Raw genomic sequence first — 21,166 nt, 5'->3', positions numbered from 1 at the left:
CTCGGTGCTGACCCTCCCACAGTGCGGGGCTCCCTCGGCGCTGACCCTCCCACAGTGCGGGGCTCCCTCGGCACTGACCCTCCCACAGTGCGGGGCTCCCTCAGCACTGACCCTCCCACAGTGCGGGGCTCCCTCAGCACTGACCCTCACACAGTGCGGGGCTCCCTCGGTGCTGACCCTCCCACTGTGCGGGGCTCCCTCGATGCTGACCCTCCCACAGTGCGGGGCTCCCTCAGCACTGACGCTCCCACAGTGTGGGGCTCCCTCTGCACTGACCCTCCCACAGTGCGGGGCTCCCTCAGCACTGACCCTCCCACAGTGCGGGGCTCCCTCAGCACTGACCCTCCCACAGTGCGGGGCTCCCTCAGCACTGTCCCTCCCACAGTGCGGGGCTCCCTCAGCGCTGACCCTCCCACAGTGCGGGGCTCCCACAGCACTGACCCTCCCACAGTGCGGGGCTCCCTCGCTGCTGACCCTCCCAGAGTGCGGGGCTCCCTCGGTGCTGACCCTCCCACAGTGCGGGGCTCCCTCGGCACTGACCCTCCCACAGTGCGGGGCTCCCTCGGCACTGACCCTCCCACAGTGCGGGGCTCCCTCAGCACTGACCCTCCCACAGTGCGGGGCTCCCTCAGCACTGACCCTCCCACCGTGCGGGGCTCCCTCAGCACTGACCCTCCCACAGTGCGGGGCTCCCTCAGCGCTGACCCTCCCACAGTGCGGGGCTCCCTCAGCGCTGACCCTCCCACAGTGCGGGGCTCCCTCGGTGCTGACCCTCCCACAGTGCGGGGCTCCCTCAGCGCTGACCCTCCCACAGTGCGGGGCTCCCTCAGCACTGACCCTCCCACAGTGCGGGGCTCCCTCAGCGCTGACCCTCCCACAGTGCGGGGCTCCCTCAGCACTGACCCTCCCACAGTGTGGGGCTCCCTCAGCACTGACCCTCCCACAGTGCGGGGCTCCCTCAGCGCTGACCCTCCCACAGTGCGGGGCTCCCTCAGCACTGACCCTCCCACAGTGTGGGGCTCCCTCGGCACTGACCCTCCCACAGTGCGGGGCTCTCTCAGCACTGACCCTCCCACAGTGCGGGGCTCCCTCAGGGCTGACCCTCCCTCAGTGCGGGGCTCTCTCAGCACTGACCCTCCCACAGTGTGGGGCTCCCTCAGCACTGACCCTCCCACAGTGTGGGGCTCCCTCAGCACTGACCCTCCCACAATGCGGGGCTCTCTCAGCACTGACCCACAGTGCGGGGCTGCCTCAGCACTGACCATCCCACAGTGCGGGACTCCCTCGGCGCTGACCCTCCCACAGTGCGGGGCTCCCTCAGCACTGACCCTCCCACAGTGCGGGGCTCCCTCAGCACTGACCCTCCCACAGTGCGGGGCACCCTCAGCACTGACCCTCCCACAGTGCGGGGCTCCCACACTGCTGATCCTCCCACAGTGCGGGGCTCCCTCGGTGCTGACCCTCCCACTGTGCGGGGCTCCCTCGGCGCTGACCCTCCCACAGTGCGGGGCTCCCTCGATGCTGACCCTCCCACAGTGCGGGGCTCCCTCGGCACTGACCCTCCCACAGTGCGGGGCTCCCTCAGCGCTGACCCTCCCACAGTGCGGGGCTCCCTCGATGCTGACCCTCCCACAGTGCGGGGCTCCCTCAGCGCTGACCCTCCCACAATGCGGGGCTCCCTCGGCGCTGACCCTCCGACAGTGCGGGGCTCCCTCAGCACTGACCCTCCCACAATGCGGGGCTCCCTCGGCGCTGACCCTCCCACAGTGCGGGGCTCCCTCAGCGCTGACCCTCCCACAATGCGGGGCTCCCTCGATGCTGACCCTCCCACAGTGCGGGGCTCCCTTAGCGCTGACCCTCCCACAATGCGGGGCTCCCTCGGCGCTGACCCTCCGACAGTGCGGGGCTCCCTCAGCACTGACCCTCCCACAGTGCGGGGCTCCCTCGGTGCTGACCCTCCCACAATGCGGGGCTCCCTCGGCGCTGACCCTCCCACAGTGCGGGGCTCCCTCAGCGCTGACCCTCCCACAATGCGGGGCTCCCTCGATGCTGACCCTCCCACAGTGCGGGGCTCCCTCAGCGCTGACCCTCCCACAATGCGGGGCTCCCTCGGTGCTGACCCTCCCACAATGCGGGCTCCCTCGGCGCTGACCCTCCCACAGTGCGGGGCTCCCTCAGCGCTGACCCTCCCACAATGCGGGGCTCCCTCGATGCTGACCCTCCCACAGTGCGGGGCTCCCTCAGCGCTGACCCTCCCACAATGCGGGGCTCCCTCGGCGCTGACCCTCCCACAGTGCGGGTCTCCCTCAGCACTGACCCTCCCACAGTGCGGGGCTCCCTCAGCGCTGACCCTCCCACAATGCGGGGCTCCCTCAGCGCTGACCCTCCCACAGTGCGGGGCTCCCTCGGCGCTGACCCTCCCACAGTGCGGGGCTCCCTCGCTGCTGACCCTCCCACAGTGCGTGGCTCCCTCGGCGCTGACCCTCCCACAGTGCGGGGCTCCCTCAGCGCTGACCCTCCCATCGTGCGGGGCTACCTCGGCGCTGACCCTCCCACAGTGCGGGGCTCCCTCGGGGCTGACCCTCCCACAGTGCGGGGCTGCCTCGGGGCTGACCCTCCCACAGTGCGGGGCTCCCTCAGCACTGACCCTCCCACAGTGCGGGGCTCCCTTAGCACTGAACCTCCCACAGTGCGGGGCTCCCTCGGTGCTGACCCTCCCACAGTGCGAGGCTCCCTCGGTGCTGACCCTCCCACAGTGCGGGGCTCCCTCAGCACTGACCCTCCCACAGTGCGGGGCTCCCTCGGGGCTGACCCTCCCACAGTGCGGGGCTCCCTCAGCACTGACCCTCCCACAGTGCGGGGCTCCCTCGGCACTGACCCTCCCACAGTGCGGGGCTCCCTCGGGGCTGACCCTCCCACAGTGCGGGGCTCCCTCAGCACTGACCCTCCCACAGTGTGGAGCTCCCTCAGCACTGACCCTACCACAGTGCGGGGCTCCCTCAGCGCTGACCCTCCCACAGTGCGGGGCTCCCTCAGCACTGACCCTCCCACAGTGCGGGGCTCCCTCAGCACTGACCCTCCCACAGTGCGGGGCTCCCTCAGCGCTGACCCTCCCACAGTGCGGGGCTCCCTCAGCGCTGACCCTCCCACAGTGCGGGGCTCCCTCAGCGCTGACCCTCCCACAGTGCGGGGCTCCCTCGGTGCTGACCCTCCCACAGTGCGGGGCTCCCTCAGCGCTGACCCTCCCACAGTGCGGGGCTCCCTCAGCACTGACCCTCCCACAGTGCGGGGCTCCCTCAGCGCTGACCCTCCCACAGTGCGGGGCTCCCTCAGCACTGACCCTCCCACAGTGCGGGGCTCCCTCAGCGCTGACCCTCCCACAGTGCGGGGCTCCCTCAGCACTGACCCTCCCACAGTGCGGGGCTCCCTCAGCACTGACCCTCCCACAGTGCGGGGCTCCCTCAGCACTGACCCACCCACAGTGCGGGGCTCCCTCCGCACTGACCCTCCCACAGTGCGGGGCTCCCTCAGCACTGACCCTCCCACAGTGCGGGGCTCCCTCAGCACTGACCCTCCCACAGTGTGGGGCTCCCTCAGCACTGACCCTCCCACAGTGCGGGGCTCCCTCAGCACTGACCCTCCCACAGTGTGGGGCTCCCTCAGCACTGACCCTCCCACAGTGCGGGGCTCCCTCAGCACTGACCCACCCACAGTGCGGGGCTCCCTCCGCACTGACCCTCCCACAGTGCGGGGCTCCCTCAGCACTGACCCTCCCACAGTGCGGGGCTCCCTCAGCACTGACCCTCCCACAGTGCGGGGCTCCCTCAGCGCTGACCCTCCCACAGTGCGAGGCTCCCTCCCTCAGCACTGACCCTCCCACAGTGCGGGGCTCCCTCAGCGCTGACCCTCCCACAGTGTGGGGCTCCCTCAGCACTGACCCTCCCACAGTGCGGGGCTCCCTCAGCACTGACCCTCCCACAGTGTGGGGCTCCCTCAGCACTGACCCTCCCACAGTGCGGGGCTCCCTCAGCACTGACCCTCCCACAGTGCGGCGCTCCCTCGGCACTGACCCTCCCACAGTGCGGGGCTCCCTCGGCACTGACCCTCCCACAGTGCGGGGCTCCCTCGGCACTGACCCTCCCACAGTGCGGGGCTCCCTCGGCACTGACCCTCCCACAGTGCGGGGCTCCCTCGGCACTGACCCTCCCACAGTGCGGGGCTCCCTCAGCACTGACCCTCCCACAGTGCAGGGCTCCCTCAGCACTGACCCTCCCACAGTGCGGGGCTCCCTCGGCATTGACCCTCCCACAGTGCGGGGCTCCCTCAGCACTGACCCTCCCACAGTGCGGGGCTCCCTCAGCACTGACCCTCCCACAGTGCGGGGCTCCCTCAGCGCTGACCCTCCCACAGTGCGGGGCTCCCTCAGCACTGACCCTCCCACAGTGCGGGGCTCCCTCAGCGCTGACCCTCCCACAGTGCGGGGCTCCCTCAGCGCTGACCCTCCCACAGTGCGGGGCTCCCTCAGCACTGACCCTCACACAGTGCGGGGCTCCCTCAGCGCTGACCCTCCCACAGTGCGGGGCTCCCTCAGCACTGACCCTCCCACAGTGCGGGGCTCCCTCAGCGCTGACCCTCCCACAGTGCGGGGCTCCCTCAGCACTGACCCTCTCACAGTGCGGGGCTCCCTCAGCACTGACCCTCCCACAGTGCGGGGCTCCCTCAGCACTGACCCTCCCACAGTGCGGGGCTCCCTCAGCACTGACCCTCCCACAGTGCGGGGCTCCCTCAGCACTGACCCTCCCACAGTGCGGGGCTCCCTCAGCACTGACCCTCCCACAGTGCGGGGCTCCCTCAGCGCTGACCCTCCCACAGTGCGGGGCTCCCTCAGCACTGACCCTCCCACAGTGCGGGGCTCCCTCGGCACTGACCCTCCCACAGTGCGGGGCTCCCTCAGCACTGACCCTCCAACAGTGCGGGGCTCCCTCAGCACTGACCCTCCCACAGTGCGGGGCTCCCTCAGCGCTGACCCTCCCACAGTGCGGGGCTCCCTCAGCACTGACCCTCCCACAGTGCGGGGCTCCCTCAGCGCTGACCCTCCCACAGTGCGGGGCTCCCTCAGCACTGACCCTCCCACAGTGCGGGACTCCATTTCCCACTGATGTTGGTGGTCTCCAGTTGTGTTGAGTCTTCAGTTCCCTGTGTGTGTCTTTGTCTCAGGATGATGAGTCCAGTGATGATGATGTGCCTCTGAGTGTGAAGGCGGAGTTGTTGAGGAAGGAGAAATGCAGGAAACGAGCGCGGGATTCCAATGGCGGAGATGGCAAAGTGAACGGTCGCACACAGCTAACCAAGAAATCACGAACCCATTCTCCCAGCTCCGGTAAGGCACCTGTCGCTATTAACACCTCTCTCTCTCTCTCTCTCCCTCTCTCTCTCTCTCATCCTCTCTCACTCACTGCCTCTCACTCCCTGAATCTCTCTCACTCACTGGCTCTCACTCCCTGTCTCTCCCTCCCTGTCTTTCTCTCTTTCACTCACTCCTCCTCTCTCTCTCACCCTCTCTCACTCACTGGCTCTCACTCCCTGTCTCTCCCTCCCTGTCTTTCTCTCTTTCACTCACTCCCTCTCTCTCTCTTACCCTCTCTCACTTTCTGTTTCTCTCTCTCTCACAGATACTGTGTCTCACAATGTCACTGTCTTTCCCTCGCATGCGCTCTCTCTTTCTCTCTCACTCACTCTCGCTTTTGCTCTCTCTCACACCCTCTGTGTCTCTCCCTCTCTCTCATATGCACTAACTCACTTTCTCCCCCTCACTCTCTCTGTCACACTCTCTCCATCTCCCTCTCTCTCACACACTTACTCTGTCTCTCCTTCCCTCTCTCCCTCTCTCTCTCTCTCCTCTCGCCGTCTCTTTCTCTCTCGCTCACTGTCCATGTCCCTCTACAGAGACAGGGAGGGGATGTAGGAGGTTACAGAGATAGAGACGGGGTGTAGGGGGTTACAGGGATAGGGAGGGGGTATGGGGGTTACAGAGATAGGGAGGGTGTAGGGGGTTACAGAGATAGGGAGGGGATGTAGGGGGTTACAGAGATAGAGAGGGGATGTAGGGGGTTACAGAGATAGAGAGGGGGTGTAGGGGGTAACAGAGATAGGGAGGGGGTGTAGGCGGTTACAGAGATAGGGAGGGTGTGTAGGGGTAACAGAGATAGGGAGGGGGTGTAGGGGGTTACAGAGATAGAGAGGGGGTGTAGGGGGGTTACAGAGATAGGGAGGGGGTGTAGGGGGTTACAGAGATAGAGAGGGGATGTAGGGGGTTACAGAGATAGAGAGGGGATGTAGGGGGTTACAGAGATAGGGAGGGGGTGTAGGGGGTAACAGAGATAGGGAGGGGGTGTAGGCGGTTACAGAGATAGGGAGGGTGTGTAGGGGTAACAGAGATAGGGAGGGGGTGTAGGGGGTTACAGAGATAGAGAGGGGATGTAGGGGGGTAACAGAGATAGGGAGGGGGTGTAGGGGGTTACAGAGATAGGGAGGGGGTGTAGGGGGGGTTACAGAGATAGGGAGGGGGGTGTAGAGGGGGTTACAGATATAGGGAGGGGGTGTAGGGGGGGTTACAGAGATAGGGAGGGGGTGTAGGGGGTTACAGAGATAGGGAGGAGGTGTAGGGGGTTACAGAGATAGAGAGGGGATGTAGGTGGGTAACAGAGATAGGGAGGGGGTGTAGGGGGTTACAGAGATAGGGAGGGGGGTGTAGAGGGGGTTACAGATATAGGGAGGGGGTGTAGGGGGGGTTACAGAGATAGGGAGGGGGTGTAGGGGGTTACAGAGACAGGGAGGGGGTGTAGGGGGGGTTACAGAGACAGGGAGGGGGTGTAGGGGGGTTACAGAGACAGGGAGGGGGTGTGGGGGGGTTACAGAGATAGGGGGGTTACAGAGATAGGGAGGGGGTGTAGGGGGTTACAGAGACAGGGAGGGGGTGTGGGGGGTTACAGAGATAGGGAGGGGGTGTAGGGGGGTTACAGAGACAGGGAGGGGGTGTAGGGGGGTTACAGAGATAGGGAGGGGGTGTAGGGGGTTACAGAGACAGGGAGGGGGTGTAGGGGGGGTTACAGAGACAGGGAGGGGGTGTAGGGGGGTTACAGAGACAGGGAGGGGGTGTGGGGGGGTTACAGAGATAGGGGGGTTACAGAGATAGGGAGGGGGTGTAGGGGGTTACAGAGACAGGGAGGGGGTGTGGGGGGTTACAGAGATAGGGAGGGGGTGTAGGGGGGTTACAGAGACAGGGAGGGGGTGTAGGGGGGTTACAGAGATAGGGAGGGGGTGTGGGGGGTTACAGAGACAGGGAGGGGGTGTAGGGGGGGTTACAGAGACAGGGAGGGGGTGTAGGGGGGTTACAGAGATAGGGAGGGGGTGTGGGGGGGTTACAGAGATAGGGGGGTTACAGAGATAGGGAGGGGGTGTAGGGGGTTACAGAGATAGGGAGGGGGTGTAGGGGGTTACAGAGACAGGGAGGGGGTGTGGGGGGTTACAGAGATAGGGAGGGGGTGTAGGGGGGTTACAGAGACAGGGAGGGGGTGTAGGGGGTTACAGAGATAGGGAGGGGGTGTAGGGGGTTACAGAGACAGGGAGGGGGTGTAGGGGGGGTTACAGAGACAGGGAGGGGGTGTAGGGGGTTACAGAGATAGGGAGGGGGTGTAGGGGGTTACAGAGACAGGGAGGGGGTGTAGGGGGGGTTACAGAGACAGGGAGGGGGTGTAGGGGGGTTACAGAGACAGGGAGGGGGTGTGGGGGGGTTACAGAGATAGGGGGGTTACAGAGATAGGGAGGGGGTGTAGGGGGTTACAGAGACAGGGAGGGGGTGTAGGGGGTTACAGAGATAGGGAGGGGGTGTAGGGGGTTACAGAGACAGGGAGGGGGTGTAGGGGGGGTTACAGAGACAGGGAGGGGGTGTAGGGGGGTTACAGAGACAGGGAGGGGGTGTAGGGGGTTACAGAGATAGGGAGGGGGTGTAGGGGGGTTACAGAGACAGGGAGGGGGTGTAGGGGGTTACAGAGATAGGGAGGGGGTGTAGGGGGTTACAGAGACAGGGAGGGGGTGTAGGGGGTTACAGAGACAGGGAGGGGGTGTAGGGGAGTTACAGAGACAGGGAGGGGGTGTAGGGGGTTACAGAGATAGGGAGGGGGTGTAGGGGGTTACAGAGACAGGGAGGGGGTGTAGGGGGTTACAGAGACAGGGAGGGGGTCTAGGGGAGTTACAGAGACAGGGAGGGGGTGTAGGGGGTTACAGAGATAGGGAGGGGGTGTAGGGGGGTTACAGAGACAGGGAGGGGGTGTAGGGGGTTACAGAGACAGGGAGGGGGTGTAGGGGGTTACAGAGACAGGGAGGGGGTGTAGGGGAGTTACAGAGACAGGGAGGGGGTGTAGGGGGTTACAGAGATAGGGAGGGGGTGTAGGGGGTTACAGAGACAGGGAGGGGGTGTAGGGGGTTACAGAGACAGGGAGGGGGTGTGGGGGGGTTACAGAGACAGGGAGGGGGTGTAGGGGGTTACAGAGACAGGGAGGGGGTGTAGGGGGTTACAGAGACAGGGAGGGGGTGTAGGGGGGTTACAGAGACAGGGAGGGGGTGTGGGGGGGTTACAGAGATAGGGGGGTTACAGAGATAGGGAGGGGGCGGTTGTGGTCCTCACTGACTCTCCCTTTGTTCCCCGACCTCTCCGTGTTACAGACAACGGGGAAGGGAAGCGCGGGGTCCGGGCTCGGAGAGCGAGCGCGTCGCCGGGCTCCACTGGCAGCGAGGAGGAGGGGGAGGGTGACCACCAGCAGCCCCCGCCCGCCCAGGACCAGAGCGCAGCTCGCCGTCTGGAGGAGGAGGAGGAGGCCAGAGAGTCGGACAGTACGGGACACAGCTCCCAGCCGCAGAGGCGGGAGAGGAGCGGGTCGGGGGACAGCGACCGGGGCGTCTCTCGGAGATCCGGAGGCAGCGAGGGGGAAGAGCCCAGCAGCAGCGAGGACCCTCTGTCGGACCCCGGGAGGGGAGCAGGGAGCGGCGACCGGGGTCAGAGAGACGCAGAGTCCAGCTCCTCGGACGAGAGCAGCCGGAGCCAGAAGTCCAGCTCGGTGAGGGACCGCGGGGATGAGGTAGAGAGGGGAAGCAGCACCGACTCCAGCAGCGAGAGCGAGGTAGATGGTGACACAGACGGAGCCAAGGGTCAGCGTCAGACGGGAAAAGGACAGAGCAGAAACAACACCACGGTCAGTGACGTAACCTCCGACTGCACAGGGTCAGGGACAGCACGGGGTCAGATACAGAGGGACCCTCTGTCACACACACACACTCCCCCCGGGGACAGGGACAGCACGGGGTCAGATACAGAGGGATCCTCTGTCTGTCACACACACACTCCCCCCGGGGACAGGGACAGCACGGGGTCAGATACAGAGGGACCCTCTGTCACACACACACACTCCCCCCGGGGACAGGGACAGCACGGGGTCAGATACAGAGGGACCCTCTGTCACACACACACTCCCCCCGGGGTCAGGGACAGCACGGGGTCAGATACAGAGGGACCCTCTGTCTGTCACACACTCCCCCCGGGGACAGGGACAGCACGGGGTCAGATACAGAGGGACCCTCTGTCACACACACACACTCCCCCCTGGGGACAGGGACAGCACGGGGTCAGATACAGAGGGACCCTCTGTCACACACACACACTCCCCCCGGGGACAGGGACAGCACGGGGTCAGATACAGAGGGACCCTCTGTCACACACACACACTCCCCCCGGGGACAGGGACAGCACGGGGTCAGATACAGAGGGACCCTCTGTCACACACACACTCCCCCCGGGGACAGGGACAGCACGGGGTCAGATACAGAGGGACCCTCTGTCACACACACACACTCCCCCCGGGGTCAGGGACAGCACGGGGTCAGATACAGAGGGACCCTCTGTCACACACACACTCCCCCCGGGGACAGGGACAGCACGGGGTCAGATACAGAGGGACCCTCTGTCTGTCACACACACACACTCCCCCCAGGGACAGGGACAGCACGGGGTCAGATACAGAGGGACCCTCTGTCACACACACACACTCCCCCCGGGGACAGGGACAGCACGGGGTCAGATACAGAGGGACCCTCTGTCACACACACACACACTCCCCCCGGGGACAGGGACAGCACGGGGTCAGATACAGAGGGACCCTCTGTCACACACACACTCCCCCCCGGGGACAGGGACAGCACGGGGTCAGATACAGAGGGACCCTCTGTCACACACACACACTCCCCCCGGGGACAGGGACAGCACGGGGTCAGATACAGAGGGACCCTCTGTCACACACACACACTCCCCCCGGGGACAGGGACAGCACGGGGTCAGATACAGAGGTAACGTTCCCGTGTGTGTGTGTTGCAGAGGAAGGCGCAGCCGAAGGAGAGGAGGCAAGATGAACACCCCACCCTGAAACGTCTGAAACGGTACATTGTGGCTTGTGGGGTACGCCGCAATTACAAGAAGCTGTTTGCAGACTGCCGCACCGATAAATCCAGGATCAGAGTGCTCCGCAGCGAGCTCGAGGAGCTGGGCATCAAAGGTACTGAAGGAGGACCGACTCCAACCCCCCCCCCTCCCGTTCGCAACACCCCCACCGCAGCTTGGGACAGACACAGAGCAGGAGCGGGATGGGGCTCCCGGTCGGAAGGTGGAAGGGAGAGATTGGGATCCCTGAGGGAGGGAGGGAGAGAGACTAGGGTCAGGGAGGGAGGGAGGCAGGAACTGGGGTCCCTGAGGAAAGGAGGGAGAGACTGGGGTCCCAGAGGGAGGGAGGCTGTGTTGGAGGGGGTGAGATAGGCTTCTGAGGGAGGGGGTTGTAGGTGGGTGTCTGTGCTCCCTGAGTGGAGAGAGGGGGGTCTGTCTGCTCCAGGAAATCAGAAACACAACTCATGTCAGAATGCTGTTTCTCCTCCCCTTTCTCTCCCTCGTTCTGTCTCTCTCACCCGCTCCTGTCTGTCAATCTCCCTGTCTCTATCTCCCTCACACCATCACATTTCCCATCTCTCCCTCTCTCACACACATACTCTCTCTCTTGCCCCCTCACTCTCTCACTTTCTCCGTCCCCCCCTCACATACTCCTCACTCTCTCTCCCTCTCTACCACCTTACCCCTTCACGTACCCTCTCTCTCTCTCTTTCTGTTCCCCCCGTCCCCCTCCCTTACCTCCTCAATTCCCCTCACCCCCTCACATTTCCCGTCTCTCTCTCTCTCTCTCTCCCTCCCCCTCCCCCTCCCTTACCTCCTCACTTACCCCCATCTCTCTTTGTCTCCCCCTCTCTCTCTCTTTCTCTCTTTCCTCCCCTCCGTCCCTCTCTCTCCCCCCCCTTACTTCCTCACTTACCCTCTCCCCTCTCTCTCTCTCTCTCCCATGCCCCCTCACATTTCCTGACTCTCTCCCTCCCTCCATCCCTCATCTCTCTTTCCACCCCTCTCTCTCTCTCTCTCTCTCTCTCTCTCTCTCTCTCTCTCCCCCCCCTCCCTTTCTCCCTCCCTCACACTCCGTCCCTGCTGTTGTCCGTAGGGAATCCCTCCCTGGAGAAGTGTAAAGCTTTGCGTTTTAAACGGGATGAAGAAGCTGAACTGGCCTCCCTGGACGTCGCGAATATTATCCACAGCGAGGGTAAGTCTTCTCCTCCACCCCACCCCATCTCCAGCCCTCAAACCCCTGTCAGTCTCTGAGTGTGTGTCCCCATCCAGGGTTAGGCTGTATGCTCACTGGGAACAGGGCTTGTTTCCACACTGTAAGTAATCTAATCCAAAAGCAGTGACCCTGACTGAGTGTGTGGGGGTGTGTGTGTGTGTGTGTGGGTAGGTGTCTGTGTGTGAGTCTGTGTCTGTGTGTGTCTGTCTGTGAGTGTGTGTGTCTCTGTGTGTATGTGTCTGGATATGTGTGTGGGTATGTATCTGGATGTGTGTGTGTGTATCTGGATATGTGTGTGTGTATGTATCTGGATGTGTGTGTGTGTATCTGGATGTGTGTGTGTGTATGTATCTGGATGTGTGTGTGTATCTGGATGTATCTGTGTGTGTGTATCTGGATGTATGTGTGTGTGTATGTATGTATCCAGATGTGTGTGTCTCTAGGTGTGTGTGTGTGTCTCGAGGTGTGTGAGGGTGTGGGTGTGTCTCTGGGTGTGTGAGTGTGTGTGTATCTGGGTGTGGTGAATGTGTGTGTGTCTCTGAGTGTGTGCGTGTGTGTCTCTTGGTGTGTGTGTGTGAGAGTTAGTGTATGTGTACCTGGGTGTGTGTGTGTGTATCTGAGTGTGTGTGTGTCTCTGGGTATGTGAGTGTGTGTATCTGGGTGTGTGTGTGTGTGTCTGTGTGTGTTTCTGGGTTTGTGCGTGTGTATCTGGGTGTGTGAGTGTGTATCTGGGTGTGTATGTGTCTGTGGGTGTGTATCTGTGTGGGTGTGTGTGAGTGTATCTGGGTGTGTGAGTGTGTCTGTGTGAGTGTGTGTGTGTATCTGCGTGTGTGAGTATATATGGGTGTGTGAGTATGTCTATGTATCTGGGTGTGTGAGTGTGTCTGTGTGAGTGTGTGTATCTGGCTGTGTGAGTGTGTGTGGGTATCTGGGTGTGTGTTTCTCTGGGTGAGTGTGTGTGTGTATGTATCTGTGTGAGTGTGTGTGTGTGTATCTGGGTGTGTGAGTGTGTGTGTGTATCTGGGTGTGTGAGTGTGTGTGTATATCTGGGTGTGTGTGTGTATATCTGGGTGGGTTTGTGTGTGTATCTGAGTGTGTGTGTGTATCTGGGTGTATCTGTGTGTGTGAGTGTTTCTGGGTGTGTGAGTGTGTCTCGGTGTGTGTATCTGGGGGTGTGTGTGTATCTGGGTGTGTGAATGTGTGTGTCTCTGGGTGTGAGAGTGTGTGTGTCTCGGTGTGTGTATGTATCTGGGTGTGAGTGTGTGTCTCTGGGTGTGAGTGTGTATCTGTGAGAGTGTGTGTGTATCTGAGTGTGTGTGTGTATCTGAGTGTGTGTGTGTGTGTATGTGTATATCTGGGTGTGTGAGTGTGTGTGTATCTGAGTGTGTGTGTGTCTCTGGGTGTGAGAGTGTGTGTGTATCAGAGTGTGTGTGTCTCTGAGTGTGAGAGTGTGTCTGTGTGTATCTGGGTGTGTGAGTGTGTATCTGGGTGTGAGAGTGTGTGTGTATCAGAGTGTGAGAGTGTGTCTGTGTGTATCTGGGTGTGTGAGTGTGTATCTGGGTGTGTGTGTGTATCGGGGTGTGTGGGTGGGTGTGTGTCTGGGTGTGTGTATATGTATGTAGCTGGGTGTGTGAGTGTGTGGATGTCTCTGTGTGTGTGTCTCTGGGGGTGTGTGTGTGTATCTGGGTGTGTGTGTGTGTGTGTGTATCTGTGTGTGTGAGAATATGTCTGAGTGTGTGTGTGTATCTGAGTGCCTGTGTGTATCTGGGTGTATGTGTGTGTGTGTATCGGGGTGTGTGAGTGTGTGTTGTGTATCTGAGTGTGTGTGTGTATCTGGGTGTGTGAGTGTGTCTCGGTGTGTGTATCTGGGTGTGAGTGTGTGTGTGTCTCTGGGTGTGAGAGTGTGTACCTCAGTGTGTGGGTGTGTGTATGTATCTGGATGTGTGTGTGTATCTGGATGTATGTGTGTGTGTATGTATGTATCTGGATGTGTGTATGTGTGTGTGTGTATATATATAAGTATCTGGATGTGTGTGTGTATCTAGATGTATCTGTGTGTGTGTATCTGGATGTATATGTGTGTGTATGTATGTATCCGGATGTGTGGGCGTGTGTGTCTCTAGGTGTGTGAGGGTGTGTGTGTGTCTCTGGGTGTGTGAGTGTGTGTGTATCTGGGTGTGGTGAATGTGTGTGTGTCTCTGGGTGTGTGTGTGTGTGTGAGAGTTAGTGTGTGTGTATCTGGGTGTGTGAGTGTGTGTGTGTATCTGAGTGTGTGTGTCTCTGGGTTTGTGAGTGTGTATCTGGGTGTGTGGGTGTGTGTATCTGGGTGTGTGGGTGTGTGTGTGTATCTGGGTGTGTGTGTATCTGTGTAGGTGTGTGTCTGTGTTTGTATCTGGGTGTGTGTGTGTCTGTGTGTGTATCTGGGTGTGTGAGTGTGTCTGTGTGAGTGTGTGTATCTGCGTGTGTGAGTGTGTGTGTATATCTGGGTGTGTGAGTACGTCTATGTATCTGGGTGTGTGAGTGTGTCTGTGTGAGTGTGTGTATCTGGCTGTGTGTGTGTGTACCTGGGTGTGTGTTTCTCTGGGTGAGTGTGAATGTGTGTATCTGTGTGTGTGTGTGTGTATATCGGTGTGTGAGTGTGTGTGTGTATCTGGGTTTGTGAGTGTATGTGTATATCTGTGTGTGTGTGTGTATATCTGGGTGGGTTTATGTGTGTATCTGTGTGTGTATCTGAGTGTGTGTGTGTATCTGGGTGTATGTGTGTGTGTATCTGGGTGTGTGAATGTGTGTGTCTCTGGGTGTGAGAGTGTGTGTGTCTCGGTGTGTGTATGTATCTGGGTGTGTGTGTGTCTCTGGGTGTGAGTGTGTATCTGTGAGAGTGTGTGAGTGTATCTGAGTGTGAGTGTGTATCTGAGTGTGTGTGTGTATCTGAGTGTGTGTGAATGTGTATATCTGGGTGTGTGAGTGTGTGTGTATCTGAGTGTGTGTGTGTCTCTGGGTGTGAGAGTGTGTGTATCAGAGTGTGTGTGTATCTGGGTGTGTGAGTGTGTATCTGGGTGTGTGAGTGTGTATCTGGGTGTGTGTGTGTGTGTGTATCGGGGTGTGTGTGTGTCTGGGTGTGTGTGTGTATGTATCTGGGTGTGTGTGTGTCTGTGTGTCTGTGTCTCTGGGGGTGTGTGTGTGTATATATCTGGGTGTGTGTGTGTGTATCTGGGTGTGTGTGTGTGTATATCTGGGTGTGTGTGTATCTGTGTGTGTGAGAGTGTGTCTGAGTGTGTGTGTGTATCTGAGTGTCTGTGTGTGTGTATCGGGGTGTGTGAATATGTGTGTATGTGTGTGTGTGTGTGTATCTGAGTGTGTGTGTGTGTATCTGGGTGTGTGTGTGTCTCGGTGTGTGTATCTGGGTGTGAGTGTGTGTATCTAGGTGTGAGAGTGTGTCTCTGGGTGTGAGAGTGTGTATCTCGGTGTGTGGGTGTGTGTATGTATCTAGATGTGTTTGTGTGTCTCTGGGTGTGAGTGTGTGTGTGTATCTCTGGGTGTGTGAGTGTGTATCTCGGTGTGTGAGTGTGTATATGTATCTGGGTGTGTGAGTGTGTGTATCTGTGTGTGTGTATCTGGGTGTGTGAGTGTGTGTATCTGTGTGTGTGTGTTTCTGGCTGTGTGTATCTGAGTGTGTGTGTGTGTCTCTGGGTGTGTGTGTGTGTGTCTCGGTTTGTGAGTGTGTGTGTCTCTGGGTGTGAGTGTGTATCTGTGTGTGTGCGTGTGTATCTGTGTGTGAGTGTGTGTGTATCTGGGTGTGTGAGTGTGTGTATCTGGGTGTGTGTATCTGGGTGTGTGAGTGTGTGTATCTGAGTGTGTGTGTGTATCTGGGTGTGTGAGTGTGTGTATCTGTGTGTGTGTCTCTGGGTGTGAGTGTGTATCTGTGTTTGAGTGTGTGTGTATCTGAGTGTGTGTGTATCAGTGTGTGTGTCTCTGGGTGTGAGTGTGTATCTGAGTGTGTGTGTATCTGGGTGTGAGTGTGTATCTGTGTGTGTGCCTCTGGGTGTGAGTGTGTATCTGTGTGTGAGTGTGTGTGTATCTGGGTGTGTGAGTGTGTGTATCTGGGTGTGTGTATCTGGGTGTGTGAGTGTGTGTATCTGAGTGTGTGTGTGTGTATCTGGGTGAGTGTGTTTGTGTATCTGGGTGTGTGAGTGTGTGTATCTGTGTGTGTCTCTGAGTGTTTGTGTGTATCTGTGTGTGAGTGTGTGTGTATCTGTGTGTGTGTCTCTGGGTGTGTGTGTATCTGTGTTTGAGTGTGTGTGTATCTGAGTGTGAGTGTGTATCTGAGTGTGAGTGTGTATCTGTGTGTGTGTGTATGTGTATATCTGGGTGTGTGAGTGTGTGTGTATCTGAGTGTGTGTGTGTCTCTGGGTGTGTGAGTGTGTGTATCTGTGTGTGTGTCTCTGAGTGTGTGTGTGTGTATCTGTGTGTGAGTGTGTGTGTATCTGTGTGTGTGTCTCTGGGTGTGAGTGTGTATCTGTGTTTGAGTGTGTGTGTATCTGAGTGTGAGTGTGTATCTGTGTGTGTGTCTCTGGGTGTGAGTGTGTATCTGTGTTTGAGTGTGTGTGTATCTGAGTGTGTGTGTATCTGGGTGTGAGAGTGTGTCTGTGTGTGTGTCTCTGAGTGTGTGTGTGTCTCTGGGTGTGTGAATGTGTGTATGTCTCTGGGGGTGCGTGTGTGTGTGTGTCTCTGAGTGTGTGTGTGTGTCTCTGAGTGTGTGTGTGTGTCTCAGTGTGTGTGTATGTATCCGGGTGTGTGAGTGTGTATCTGGCGGTGTGTGAGTGTGTGTATGTCTCTGGGGGTGTGTGTCTGCGTCTCTGGGTGTGTGAGTGTGTATATCTCTGTGTGTGTGTCTCTGAGTGTGTGTGTATCTCAGTGTGTGTGTGTATGTATCCGGGTGTGTGAGTGTGTATCTGGGTGTGTGTGTGTCTCTGGGTATGTGAGTGTGTGTATCTGGGTGTGTGAGTGCGTCTGTGTATCTGGGCGTGTGAGTGTGTCTGTGTGTGTGTCTCTGGGTTTGTGAGTGTGTATCTGGGTGTGTGAATGTGTCTGTGTGTGAGTGTGTATCTGGGTGTGTATGTGTCTGTGTGTGTGTATCTGTGTGGGTGGGTGTCTGTGTGTGTATCTGGGTGTGTGTGAGTGTGTGTGTATATCTGGGTGTGTGAGTACATCTATGTATCTGGGTGTGTGAGTGTGTCTGTGTGAGTGTGTGTACCTGGGTGTGTGAGTGTGTGTGTGTATCTGGGTGTGTGTGTGTGTATCTGGGTGTGTGTGTGTACCTGTGTGTGTGTTTCTCTGGGTGTGTGTGTGTACCTGTGTGTGTGTGTTTCTCTGGGTGATTGTGAGTGTGTGTGTGTGTATCTGTGTGTGTGTGTGTGTGTATCGGAGTGTGTGTGTGTGTGTGTGTATCTGGGTGTGTGAGTGTATGTGTATATCTGTGTGTGTGTGTGTGTGTGTGTATCTGGGTGTGTGAGTGTATGTGTATATCTGTGTGTGTGTGTGTATATCTGGGTGGGTTTATGTGTGTATCTGTGTGTGTATCTGAGTGTGTGTGTGTATCTGGGTGTATGTGTGTGTGTATCTGGGTGTGTGAATGTGTGTGTCTCTGGGTGTGAGAGTGTGTGTGTCTCGGTGTGTGGGTGTGTGTATGTATCTGGGTGTGTGTGTGTCTCTGGGTGTGAGTGTGTATCTGTGAGAATGTGTGTGTGTATCTGAGTGTGAGTGTGTATCTGAGTGTGTGTGTGTGTATCTGATTGTGTGTGTATGTGTATATCTGGGTGTGTGAGTGTGTGTGTATCTGAGTGTGTGTGTGTCTCTGGGTGTGTGTGTGTGTGTGTATCAGAGTGTGTGTGTATCAGAGTGTGAGAGTGTGTCTGTGTGTATCTGGGTGTGTGAGTGTGTATCTGGGTGTGTGAGTGTGTGCGTGTATCAGAGTGTGTGTGTATCAGAGTGTGAGAGTGTGTCTGTGTGTATCTGGGTGTGTGAGTGTGTATCTGGGTGTGTGTGTATCTGGGTGTGAGTGTGTGTATTTGGGTGTGGGAGTGTGTGTGTCTCTGGGTGTGAGAGTGTGTATCTCGGTGTGTGGGTGTGTGTATGTATCTGGGTGTGAGTGTGTGTGTGTATCTGGGTGTGTGTGTGTGTATCTCTGGGTGTGAGAGTGTGTCTGTGTGTGTCTCTGGGTGTGTGAGTGTGTATCTCGGTGTGTGAGTGTGTATATGTATCTGGGTGTGTGAGTGTGTATCTGGGTGTGTGTATCTGAGTCTGTGTGTGTATCTGGGTGTGTGAGTGTGTATCTGAGTGTGTGTCTCTGGGTGTGAGTGTGTGTATCTGGGTGTGAAAGTGTGTGTGTCTCTGGGTGTGAGAGTGTGTATCTCGGTGTGTGGGTGTGTGTATGTATCTAGATGTGTGTGTGTCTGGGTGTGAGTGTGTGTGTGTATCTGAGTGTGTGTGTGTGTGTATCTCTGGGTGTGAGAGTGTGTCTGAGTGTGTCTCTGGGTGTGTGAGTGTGTATCTCGGTGTGTGTGTGTATATGTAACTTGGTGTGTGAGTGTGTGTATCTGAGTGTGTGTATCTGGGTGTGTGAGTGTGTGTATCTGAGTGTGTGCGTGTATCTGGGTGTGTGAGTGTGTATCTGAGTGTGTGTCTCTGGGTGTGAGTGTGTGTGTGTCTCGGTGTGTGAGTGTGTGTGTCTCTGGGTGTGAGTGTGTATGTATCTGAGTGTGAGTGTGTATCTGTGTGTGTCTCTGGGTGTGTGTGTATCTGTGTGTGTGTGTATCTCAGTGTGTGAGTGTGTATATGTAAGTGGGTGTGTGAATGTGTGTATCTGGGTGTGTGAGTGTGTGTATCTGAGTGTGTGTGTGTCTCTGGGTGTGAGTGTGTGTGTGTCTCGGTGTGTGAGTGTGTGTGTCTCTGGGTGTGAGTGTGTATGTATCTGAGTGTGAGTGTGTATCTGTGTGTGTCTCTGGGTGTGTGTGTATCTGTGTGAGTGTGTATATGTAAGTGGGTGTGTGAATGTGTGTATCTGGGTGTGTGAGTGTGTGTATCTGAGTGTGTGTGTGTCTCTGGGTGTGAGTGTGTGTGTGTCTCGGTGTGTGTGTGTATCTGTGTGTGAATGTGTATCTGTGTGTGAGTGTGTGTGTCTCTGGGTGTGAGTGTGTCTGTGTGTGTGTCTCTGGGTGTGAGAATGTGTCTGTGTGTGTGTCTCTGGGTGTGAGTGTGTATCTGTGTGTGAGTGTGTATCAGTGTGTGTGTCTCAGGGTGTGTGTATATCTGTGTGTGTGTATCTGAGTGTGAGTGTATATCTGTGTGTGTCTCTGGGTGTGAGTGTGTATCTGTGTTTGAGTGTGTGTGTATCTGAGTGTGTGTGTATCTGTGTGTGTGTCTGTGGGTGTGAGAGTGTGTCTGTGTGTGTGTCTCTGAGTGTGTGTGTGTGTCTCTGAGTGTGTGTGTGTATCTCAGTGTGTGTGTATGTATCTGGGTGTGTGAGTGTGTATCTGAGTGTGTGTGTGTCTCTGGGTGTGTGAGTGTGTATATCTGGGTGTGAGAGTGTATCTGAGTGTGTGTGTGTGTGTGTGTGCACGCACGTCCCCAGCGAGGGTCAGACCATGCAGACAGGAGTCACCCTGACGGAAGCTCGGTGTGTGAGTGAGTGTGTGTCTCTGGGTGTGTGAGTGTGTATATCTGGGTGTGAGAGTGTATCTGAGTGTGTGTGTGTGTGTGTGTGTGCACGCACGTCCCCAGCGAGGGTCAGACCATGCAGACAGGAGTCACCCTGACGGAAGCTCAGTGTGTGAGTGAGTGTGTGTCTCTGGGTGTGAGAGTGTATCTGAGTGTGTGTGCACGCGCATCCCCAGCGAGGGTCAGACCATGCAGACAGGAGTCACCCTGACGGAAGCTCGGTGTGTGAGTGAGTGTGTGTCTCTGGGTGTGTGAGTGTGTATATCTGGGTGTGAGAGTGTATCTGAGTGTGTGTGTGCACGCACGTCCCCAGCGAGGGTCAGACCATGCAGACAGGAGTCACCCTGACGGAAGCTCAGTGTGTGAGTGAGTGTGTGTCTCTGGGTGTGTGAATGTGTGTATGTCTCTGGGGGGGGGGTGTGAGTGTGTATATCTGGGTGTGAGAGTGTATCTGAGTGTGCGTGTGTGTGTGCACGCACGTCCCCAGCGAGGGTCAGACCATGCAGACAGGAGTCACCCTGAATGAAGCTCAGTGTGTGTGAGTGAGTGTGTGTATCTGGGTGTGAGAGTGTATCTGAGTGTGTGTGTGTGTGCAAGCACGTCCCCAGCGAGGGTCAGACCATGCAGACAGGAGTCACCCTGACGGAAGCTCAGTGTGTGTGAGTGAGTGTGTGTCTCTGGGTGTGAGAGTGTATCTGAGTGTGTGTGTGTGTGTGTGTGTGTGCACGCGCATCCCCAGCGAGGGTCAGACCATGCAGACAGGAGTCACCCTGACGGAAGCTCAGTGTGTGTGAGTGAGTGTGTGTCTCTGGGTGTGAGAGTGTATCTGAGTGTGTGTGTGTGTGTGTGTGTGCACGCGCATCCCCAGCGAGGGTCAGACCATGCAGACAGGAGTCACCCTGACGGAAGCTCAGTGTGTGAGTGAGTGTGTGTCTCTGGGTGTGTGAATGTGTGTATGTCTCTGGGGGGGGGGTGTGAGTGTGTATATCTGGGTGTGAGAGTGTATCTGAGTGTGCGTGTGTGTGTGCACGCACGTCCCCAGCGAGGGTCAGACCATGCAGACAGGAGTCACCCTGAATGAAGCTCAGTGTGTGTGAGTGAGTGTGTGTATCTGGGTGTGAGAGTGTATCTGAGTGTGTGTGTGTGTGCAAGCACGTCCCCAGCGAGGGTCAGACCATGCAGACAGGAGTCACCCTGACGGAAGCTCAGTGTGTGAGTGAGTGTGTGTCTCTGGGTGTGTGAATGTGTGTATGTCTCTGGGGGGGTGTGTGAGTGTGTATATCTGGGTGTGAGAGTGTGTCTGAGTGTGTGTGTGTGTGTGTGTGTGCACGCACGTCCCCAGCGAGGGTCAGACCATGCAGACAGGAGTCACCCGGTCGGAAGCTCAGTGTGTGAGTGTGTGTGTGTCTCTGGGTGTGAGAGTGTATCTGAGCGTGTGTGTGTGTGTGTGTGTGAGTGAGTGTGTGTCTCTGGGTGTGTGAATGTGTGTATGTCTCTGGGGGGAGGGTGTGAGTGTGTGTCTCTGGGTGTGAGAGTGTATCTGAGTGTGTGTGTGTGTGTGTGCACGCACGTCCCCAGCGAGGGTCAGACCATGCAGACAGGAGTCACCCTGACGGAAGCTCAGTGTGTGTGAGTGTGTGTGTGTCTCTGGGTGTGTGAGTGTGTATATCTGGGTGTGAGAGTGTATCTGAGTGTGTGTGTGTGTGCACGCACGTCCCCAGCGAGGGTCAGCCCATGCAGACAGG

At 58.0% G+C, this 21,166-nt stretch overlaps 1 protein-coding gene across 1 annotated transcript in view; it reads left to right on the top strand.

Annotated features, from left to right (window-relative positions):
- hirip3 (HIRA interacting protein 3) overlaps positions 1-21,166 on the top strand; it is a 74,681-nt gene that overhangs the window by 51,873 nt on the left and 1,642 nt on the right. The window contains exons 3-6 of the mRNA XM_087984364.1: positions 5,218-5,380; positions 8,725-9,251; positions 10,427-10,604; positions 11,586-11,684. Coding sequence (XP_087840490.1) covers positions 5,218-5,380; positions 8,725-9,251; positions 10,427-10,604; positions 11,586-11,684 — 967 coding nt within the window. The remainder of the gene's footprint in view (positions 1-5,217; positions 5,381-8,724; positions 9,252-10,426; positions 10,605-11,585; positions 11,685-21,166) is intronic.

This window comes from Chiloscyllium plagiosum, unplaced genomic scaffold (assembly GCF_037043375.1).
Source record: "Chiloscyllium plagiosum isolate Xiang-an unplaced genomic scaffold, Cpla_swu_hap1 HiC_scaffold_48, whole genome shotgun sequence".
Taxonomy (NCBI): domain Eukaryota; kingdom Metazoa; phylum Chordata; class Chondrichthyes; order Orectolobiformes; family Hemiscylliidae; genus Chiloscyllium; species Chiloscyllium plagiosum.
Note: the sequence above shows the minus strand (reverse complement) of the source record. Positions and strands in the feature narration are given on the sequence as shown.